General features: G+C 34.1%; 1 protein-coding gene across 2 annotated transcripts; it reads right to left on the bottom strand.

Moving 5' to 3' along the window:
* Nucleotides 1–1,635: 1,635 nt before the first annotated feature.
* On the bottom strand, nt 1,636–4,358 carry LOC111889287 (uncharacterized). 2 transcript variants are annotated; one of them, XM_042896344.2, is made up of 7 exons: nt 4,153–4,358; nt 2,716–3,639; nt 2,551–2,614; nt 2,368–2,474; nt 2,187–2,277; nt 2,047–2,094; nt 1,636–1,890 (listed from the first exon to the last, which is right to left on the bottom strand). In XM_042896344.2, exons 2-7 carry the CDS (start codon nt 3,528–3,530, stop codon nt 1,753–1,755), a joined length of 1,263 nt encoding a protein of 420 aa, XP_042752278.1. In that variant the 5' UTR covers nt 3,531–3,639; nt 4,153–4,358; the 3' UTR covers nt 1,636–1,752. The 2 variants fall into 2 exon arrangements, with proteins under 2 accessions (XP_042752278.1, XP_023741191.1); XM_023885423.3 differs by having other exon boundaries at nt 1,636–1,895; nt 4,153–4,357.
* Between the last annotated feature and the right edge of the window lie 5,774 nt (nt 4,359–10,132).

Genomic DNA, 10,132 nt, shown 5'->3' with positions numbered 1-10,132 from the left:
TGGCAAAATACTAAATAGTCGTGACTAGCTAATCTCATGACGTGACATTCTAATGCTCACGTCGTGAGAACTAATCTGAAGAGTTTTGAGCATTAAGCTCTTAATCCCTTAAGCCACTCCTTGAGACTTTCTAGAGGGTCTTCCCCAACCCTAAGGACTATAAAAATTGTAGCTTTTCAACCATGCATGTCCAATGCATGACTTGGACACTAGCTAGGTTATTAAGAAGGAAAATGGGATCAAGACTCATGCTTGGAGTCTAAACCAACACCAAACCTCATATCTGAAGCATATTCTAGAGAAAATGATTTGATGATCCATAAAGTTGCTAACTTTATGGATTTCATGCATGTTATCCCACCCAATCAAGAGAAGGAAGACATAAATCTAAGATCTAGCATGCGTAATAGATAAAGGCAATATATTTGGACTTACAAAGGTCCAAAAGCATTGAATACTGAAGATGTAGAAGCTTGATGGCCAAAAGGATACACTCAAGGAGTCTTCTTCTCCTTTAAAGAGCCAAAAACCACCAAAAGAGCTCTTAAGATCAACAATGGAGGCTAAGAACGTTTTGGGCAGGAAGGAGGTAATGGAGGTTGAGGCTGTGCAACCCCTAGCCTTCCACTTCTCTTAAATAGGGAGCAAAACATAGGATTAGGGTTTTTTTGCTTGAACTCACGTCGTGAGCCTTAAAATAGCCATGTGTCTTGAACTCACGTCGTGAGACCCTAATTCTCACGTCGTGACCTTCAAATTTTAGGTTTCTCATTCTTATTTAGCTCAAAACATTTTAAAGATCAGGTACCTGCATTACATTAGATGTTACATAGCATGACTTATACTTCCAATCGTGATCCCAAACCTCGAAAAGGATACGGATTACATCAATGCATATGAGATGTTGATTGTGTTAAAGAACATAGTGTTGGTGAATTGTTTCATTAATTGTATTTAAGTGTAATGGATTGACTTGCTGACCAAAATCAATCTTGATAAATATTAAACAAGTAAGGAAGGGGCAGAGTACATACTTGTTTAAGTTTCTTTAAGATTCAAAGTACATTGTCATTTAGAAGCAAAGCCCCTGAACGAACGGGGATCCAGAGACAACACCCCTAGAAGTGGGGTCCAAGGGGTAGAGCCCATGGCTAGGGTCGAGCTGTTTTGGTCATGATAATCTGGTACTAATAAATATATACTTCTCGTTCTTTGTTCTTTGTTCTTGTTCTAAAAAACTTATGAGTTTTATCCAATTAAAGATTGAGAATACCACCTAAATACTTTGATTTGAAAGTGATCACACTATTCTTAGAATTTTCAAGTGCTTTTACCCCAAAATTTCTAACACATGTTCCAACAAGAAGCTAAGAAGTAATTGCTTGAATCTATTTAGGCACTCCACACATGAAAAATGGATGACAATAAATCAATTGGCAATCTTAACCCGATGGACGAAAACACAAAAATTTCACTAGAACCAATACATATTGGTGTATGTGCCTATGTGGATTGTTGTCTTTATAGAACTAAAAAACTTTGTGAATCATTTTATGTACAAGATTACATTTTATGTAGTGATTTTTTTAAAACATTAGTTATTCATAACAGATTAATAAATGTGGACAAAATAGATTTTGTATCTAACCCAACACATCCGTTTTGCCTTCTATGATATAACATTTTAATCAACAATGTAACACATAAACCCCGGATACTTTTGCAAAATTCTTGCCAATTGAAGTTAGCAAATTACAAAATATATGCATAAAATTTTGTTAGATATATGAAATCTATGATTTTTGTGTATTTCTTGGATCCCCTGTATGCTCTTCTCCATCTACACCCTTGTGAACTCTCAATTTCCACCTTTTTGCTGATAGCCTTGGCCTCAACTATGCCAAAAAAATAATAAGAAGAAGAATTTCATATGTTTGTAGAGGGCATTTACGTCTTTTGCATAGACGACAAATCAAGAGTGGAGATGCATGTCAAAGTCAAAGTCAAAGTCAAACACAGGAGAACTTGTTAATGCTTAAAGCATACCATCTCTATATACTTCAACTGTTTTAGAACTTGATCAGTACAGAGCTCCTGAAATAGCATTAAAAAGACTATTTTACCCTTTTAATAGAAAGAAAAAAAAAAGTCCCAACTGATTATGATTTTGAATGAATATAATATACCTGAGGAACAGCACAATCAGCATGGATTGGGTCCCACAACACAGAACTGAAACACTCCCAATTATCACTTTGAACTTCAAAAAGAGGAGCCCTGTAACATTTCATACCAAAAAAAATGGACCTAATAAGTATTTTTACCAAAATACCCTTCTTGAATACATACACCTTGCTTTAGCAATACCTTCTCCATTTTCCACAAACAATTCCATTTTCATGATCAACAATTTCTCTACATTGAACCCAATTTCCAATACAGCTGAGTCTAGAAAGCTTGCTGGAATCCCAATCCTATAATCATTATTATTATTATTATATTATTATATTATTATTATCTCAGAAAAAGAATAGAATCAGAAAATATTACTTGATAAGTAGCAGAATCTGAAGGGTTTATTTCTGAAGACAAGTTGTGGTAATCATTAAGTTGGCTGCATGAGTCATTTGCTAAAATCTTCCATTATACTGATACTAGTTGAAACAAAGAACAAGGGTAAAATCGTAAATATGTAAAATAAATAGAAACACATACTCGATAAGTGGGCCAGACCAATCAGGAACCTCTGCTTGAAAATCTTTACCAATACGAACATCCGACTTATAACAATCAACATCTCTTAGCATATCCACAATTGGACCAAAATACCCTTTTGGCGATTTTCCCTCCATTTTCTTGAGTTTTTTACTTAAACAAGAATGACAAAACCAATCACCAACAGGAACCTTTTTTAGATTACAACAAGACATATGAAAAGACTCTTCACAAAGATCACAAATCAGCATCTTCAAAGTCAACGTTGACTTTTCACAAACCTTACATACCCTCAAACCACAAATACCCTTTTCAATTTCAACATCTTTTACTTTATTAAAACAGCTTCCTTTCAATCCTTTCAATCCTTTGAATCTTTGAAGCACTAAATGGTGTTCAAGAAACTCGAAGCATGAATTTGTTTCTGATAAATCCTTCATTACAACTGAAGATGAACACTCACCAATATCATCTGTTTGTTGTTGTTGTTTTAAGGAAACAGATCCAATTTCCATGTTTGATTTTGATGATGAGCAACAAATGGTTTGAACTTTTTTTCGTTTGTAAACAAGGGTAGGTGTAGGTGTAGGGGTAGAAGTGGAATTTTTGTGAATGATTCGGCGTTTGTATACAAGATTAGGTTTAGGTTTAGAAGTTTCTGACATGTTAATTTCGGTTGATATTTGGGAAGAACTTAAACTATCATTCTTGTTTTTATGATCATTATCTTGGATCCATACACAAAGGATTTCTTGTTTTCCATTGTTATGAAGAGAAGAGAGATGAGCATCAATGGAGCTTTGTATCAACATCATTACAAGAATGATGAAGATTTGATTGATTTATTCCATTTGAGACTTTGAGTATGTCTTTTGGGAATTAGCAGCTTTTTCAATTTTGTGTCCAGTTGCATCCAGATGTGACCTAATTATAAAGAAAAACAAATATCATACTTATAAAGAGATTTTAATGTTTATCTAGATCTACAAAATATTCAATTTGAAATAGATGTTTAATCAGATTTAAGAACAGGGAATCTGTTCGATCGAATCAACAAGTTCTCTATCTTGCCCTTTGTGTGAGTTTCTCTTTCCTACACAAAACCTAATACATTCAAAACAATTAGCCTAGAAATCGATGATTAGGGATGTTCAATATATAGATATCAACACTACCATGGATTCAGTTTCACCGAAAACACAATCTATACATCATATCAGTTGAATCATAACAAAGTCAAGAAACTACACGACTCTATACCCTTTTCAAACACAAATTCGGAGTACATAAATCTTAAGATAAAACCTAATACATGCTGTAATAATCCAATAAAACAGTTTTAGCCTTTAGGAAACTAACAGCATGTAATCTTCGAATAAAACCCAGATATTAGAACTAAATACAAGTCCTTGAAGCGATGTAATTGAAGAACTTTACCTAGAAAGAGATGGAAGGCGAGATTGATTTAAACTGGAATCAAAACTTAAACCCAGAACCTTTTGTTAGTTCTTCTTCTTCTTCATCTTAGACTTTGAAATTTTGTACTTTTCTGTTCCCCCTCCTTCTCCTTACTTTCCTATTCCCATGATAGCTCTGAGATGTTCTATATTTGTTTTTCCCCTTTCCTGGTGCTTTCTTTTTCTTCAAAAGTTTCCACATCAACATAATTTCAAAATTACAAACTACAATGTTATAAAAGTAAAAAAAAAATGTGAATAGATTAACTATTTACGGCTTTTAATCAAATTTATCCTATGGCCATAATTTTTATGTAATAATTTTTGTAATCTCGGCCATTGGTTTTCATTTATCCGATGGCCAAGATTACTTGTTACTTTACTTTATGTATTTATATTTTTTATTTGATCTAAATTATTGGTTTTTAGTTTCATCTTATTCAAACCGAAATTTAATTTCAATTTCAATCAAACTGAACAAAAAACAATTTTAAATTTTAAATTTTAATTTGGGTTTTTGGTAGTTTCAACTTTCAACTGAATCTTAGATACAAAGTATAATTATATAATTTCTTTTATATTTGTTAAGAATTGAGTTCTTGGATGTGTTACAAAAGAGTAGATATTAAATTAGTTAGAATTAAATTCGTTGGTTATAAGTTCAATTATAAAGGCTTCCTACTCCAATTGTAATGGTTATGAACTCATGAGCTTTCCTTTAACGCTTAAATGGAAGTTTTAGCTTGTGATTTGACTTGGAGTGGTTTCTAATTCATTAGAGTATCAATTCGCATATTGAATAGAGTTTAAATCATAATTATAAACGAGTTTGGTGAAATTAATGCATCAATTGATGTCTAGATCATGATCTTGATATAAAGCTAATGTGATTCCTAGTGGAAGTTAAAATCAAGTTTTAAAACTATAAAACAAGAGATATTCGACTTAGAATTGTATATCATTGTGTTAATAATGATATTGTTGGGGAATTGATGTAGAAATACATACATAAAAATACAAACAACATACACATTAACATATTAAAAATTTCCAATCAATCGGAAACGCATGGATTTATTCATAACAATATAAACCAACGACTAATCAGCCCATGATGTGCTTAGAATTATATCTTAAATGATAGACATAAATCAATATAGATAATCCCTTATGGTTATAAGTTCAATTATAAAGGCTTCCTACTCCAATTGTAATGGTTATGAACTCATGAGCTTTCCTTTAACGCTTAAATGGAAGTTTTAGCTTGTGATTTGACTTGGAGTGGTTTCTAATTCATTAGAGTATCAATTCGCATATTGAATAGAGTTTAAATCATAATTATAAACGAGTTTGGTGAAATTAATGCATCAATTGATGTCTAGATCATGATCTTGATATAAAGCTAATGTGATTCCTAGTGGAAGTTAAAATCAAGTTTTAAAACTATAAAACAAGAGATATTCGACTTAGAATTGTATATCATTGTGTTAATAATGATATTGTTGGGGAATTGATGTAGAAATACATACATAAAAATACAAACAACATACACATTAACATATTAAAAATTTCCAATCAATCGGAAACGCATGGATTTATTCATAACAATATAAACCAACGACTAATCAGCCCATGATGTGCTTAGAATTATATCTTAAATGATAGACATAAATCAATATAGATAATCCCTTATGGTTATAAGTTCAATTATAAAGGCTTCCTACTCTAATTGTAATGGTTATGAACTCATGAGCTTTCCTTTAACGCTTAAATGGAAGTTTTAGCTTGTGATTTGACTTGGAGTGGTTTCTAATTCATTAGAGTATCAATTCGCATATTGAATAGAGTTTAAATCATAATTATAAACGAGTTTGGTGAAATTAATGCATCAATTGATGTCTAGATCATGATCTTGATATAAAGCTAATGTGATTCCTAGTGGAAGTTAAAATCAAGTTTTAAAACTATAAAACAAGAGATATTCAACTTAGAATTGTATATCATTGTGTTAATAATGATATTGTTGGGGAATTGATGTAGAAATACATACATAAAAATACAAACAACATACACATTAACATATTAAAAATTTCCAATCAATCGGAAACGCATGGATTGACTTGAACCCTCAACTTCAAGGAGGGAGGGCACCACCTGATACCGCTAAGCTAGAAGCGCTTTGATTAATCATAACTAGTTTAATAAATACCTTTTATTAGTTAAATAAATAAATAAATATTTTGTCTCTTAATAAATAACAAACTAACTCTTAATTCTTATTTATTATTAGTTGGTAAATAATAAATAATAATACACTATACATATTATTATTTTTATGTTTCCTTTATTCCCTTAAGTATTGGACACATGTCACATTTAAACCGAAACAAAGTTTTATTATTTTATTTTTATGAACATTAAATCTAACATATTCCCATATATGCAAAAGAACAACAGAAACCAGAACCTATATATATGTGAAGACATTGTCATCCACAAAACATCCACTAACATTTAGTGGTCGACTATTCACCTAGTCTAGATATCCCTTCATTCTTATATATATATAGAGCTCTAATTCATGGATTGAAAAGTAACGTGATCGTGTTTTCTTATTTTTGCGAGTGCATTAAGTCGAATCTGGGCATGGTCGCACATTTCAATTTATTTACTCATCAAACAACCTATATGATATCAAACTCTAAATAATTAGAGGAACAAATCCTTGTATGTAAACCTCATAATCATCTATCTAGATTAACTTAATAAAAAATATTCATGAAGTGCAATTTTAGAGTGGGTGAATTCCAATATTCATCAATAATGAATACGCATGGTTTTGGTTCTTCAGCTAAGATATATTCAATCTCATCAATGTCACCAAAACAGCATATTAGTTGAACATCATGATTGTACTAGCGACCATGACCAACTATGTAAAGAGGTAATTGCATAAACTCGCAAACTTTATTATTGAAGAAAACTATCTCAAAAACTCCAATTCCCCTATTACAGGATCCTATCAGGCATCTATATATACCGAACAAAACACATCAGTATAAGCCTAGGAAACTGAAAGTAAACATCTAATACTTTCCAAATAAAATAGTCCTTATTACTCAAGGAACCTATGAAACCTTGAACAACACTCCAAGGTACTTGGACAGCACTCCAAGTTATCGCCATCTGGATCAGAACACGTAATGCTCCCATATCTGACTCAGATATTCGCCAACAATTACCCCCTGAATTTCTGAGTCGAGGATAATTCTTGCACGCCAAGCAATGCTCTCATCTCTGCGAACCTTATTCGAGCTAAGGCCTTTGTAAGTGGATCTGCTCGTTGCTTATCTCCTGAAACATGCTCAACAATCACTTGCTCATTTTCAACACGTTCTCGAATGAAGTGGAATCGAGTGTGAATGTGCTTGCTTCTTCCATGAAAGACAGGATTCTTTGACAATGCTATTGCTGATTTGTTGTCTATGCGAATCAGCACCTTCTGTTTCTTCATTCCTGTCAGCTCAGCCAATAACTCCCTTAACCAAACCGCCTGACACGCAGCTGCAGTAGCTGCCATGAACTCTGCTTCACATGATGACAATGCTACTGTATCTTGCTTTTGGGAGCACCAAGTGATAGGTGAGTCACAAAGGTAGAAGACATGCCCTGTTGTACTTCTGCCATCATCAATATCCACATTGTGACTACTATCACTGTAACCTATCAAGCTCATATTTTTACTTCGTTTGTATACAATCCCAAAAGATGGAGTACCACGCAAGTAACGAAGAATTTGCTTAATAGCGCGTGCATGAGATTCTCTTGGGCTTTGCATATAACGACTAACTACTCCAACCGAATATGCTAAATCTGGACGCGTGTGTAAGAGATATCGTAAGCAACCAATAATCTTCCATCCGTTCCCGGCCGCGAGAGCAATCAATAATCTTATTGTCTCGAGTCGAGCTACTGGCGCGAATACTTCATCAAAATCAATGCCTTGCTCTTGTACATAGCCTTTTGCTACTAGATGCGCTTTGTACCTTGTAATCACACCATTTGTATTTCTTTTAATTTTATACAACCATCTTAACCCGATAGGCTTAATATCTTTAGGCGGAGGAACTAATTTCCAAGTATTATTTTTCTCGATGGAGTCAATTTCGGCCTTCATTGCATCGAGCCAATTCTTGTTCACTTTGGCTTCCTTAAAGTTCTTCGGTTCTTCATCGAATGACAACATTAAATGATCCACATCTAGCTCGTAGTCGTTTAATCTTCTTGGCAACACTGAAGTTCGAGTGGACCGCCGAAGTGGGACAAAACTTGCATCATTATTTTGATCATCAACAGGTTGTGATGGGCTGCCATCATCACTATAAGTGTCATTGGTTTGAGCGGTTTGTGCCGGATCAGTGAACTGTTCGGTTTCTGTTGCAGTTGGGCTCGAACCACCATTATCTTAGGTTGCTTGACCATTACTCCACAAGACCGTAAATGTACCCGGTCCATTTCCATCTTGATTATTGGGTTCATTATTCCATTGCCATGTCTTATTTTCATCACACATTACATGGGCACTAATAATAATTTTATTTTCTCGCGGGTTATATAACCGAAATCCTCCCGAATTGGGTTCCTTTCCAAAATATACCAACGGTCGTGACCTATCATCAAGCTTCTTCAAGTGTTTAGAGACTACTTTTTCATATGCAACACAACCAAATACTTTCAAGTCTTCAAGATTTGGTTTTTCACCATAAAATTTCTCGAATGGTGTAGCACCTATCAATGCTCGAGTAGGTGTACGTCAATGCTCGAGTAGGTGTACGATTTATGATAAACGTTGCATGTCGTACCGCTTCGCCCCAAAAGTGGTTTGGAATATCTTTTGCTTTCATTAGGCACCGTGTCATCTCGAGTAGCGTCCGATTTCTCCGTTCGACTATACCGTTTTGTTGAGGTGCATAAGGAGCCGTCAACATACGTGAAATCCCTTCTTCATCACAAAAACGATTCAACTCGGTTGATGTGAATTCTCCACCTCTATCCGTATGGAAAGTCTTGATCTCTTTACCGGTTCGTTTTTCAATTGATATCTTGAATCTTTTAATAATCCCGGATACATCACTTTTGTGCTTCAAAAGAAAAGACCACATATATCTAGAATAATCATCAATAAGAACTAGAATATAAATATTACCCGCTTGGGTGGGGGGATCAACCGGTCCACAAATATCTCCATGCACCATCTCGAGAATATATGTAGCTCTATAATTAGTTTTCTTTGCAAACGACTGCTTTGTTTGTTTTCCAAACATGCAAGATTCACAAAGTTTGTCTTGATGTTGGATTGCCGGTATCCCTTTAGCTAGCTTGTGCATCAAGTTTATCGTGCCAAAATTAATGTGGCCAAGTCGCGCGTGCCATAACCAAGCTTCATCATTAAACTTGGCTTGTAAGCAATGTGGTTTTCCAACTTTTAACTTTATTTTGTAGAGTCGGTTTGCACTTCTCGGGACTTTCATAAGTAATCTTCCGTCTCCATCTCTCATGGTTAGGAAATCACCTCGCATCCGAATATCACAACCGGCTATTGTAGATTGCCCGAGGCTAATAACATTGCTACGAAGTGATGGGATATAATAAATATCTTTCATTAATTTTTGCTCACCACTTTTCCCTTCGAACAAAATTGACCCTTTTCCTTTAATGCTAACACACGATCCATCTCCAAATCTCACTCTACCCGTTATGTTTTTATTTAATTCAGAAAAATAAGAGTAGTTTCCGGTCATGTGGTTACTCGCACCATTATCTAAGTACCAAATTCCGTCTTCATCGGCATTTGCTTCAACTTTTGGAGGGATATATTTGTCTTCATTCAAGAACATCGTTTCTTGAATTGTATTCATCATAAAGAACGTTCCTTCTTCATGATTTGTATTTCCTTCATG

The sequence above is a fragment of the Lactuca sativa genome, chromosome 7 (assembly GCF_002870075.4).
Source record: "Lactuca sativa cultivar Salinas chromosome 7, Lsat_Salinas_v11, whole genome shotgun sequence".
NCBI classification, from domain to species: domain Eukaryota; kingdom Viridiplantae; phylum Streptophyta; class Magnoliopsida; order Asterales; family Asteraceae; genus Lactuca; species Lactuca sativa.
The sequence above is the reverse complement of the archived record's forward strand: the minus strand, read 5'-3'. Positions and strand labels throughout refer to the sequence as shown.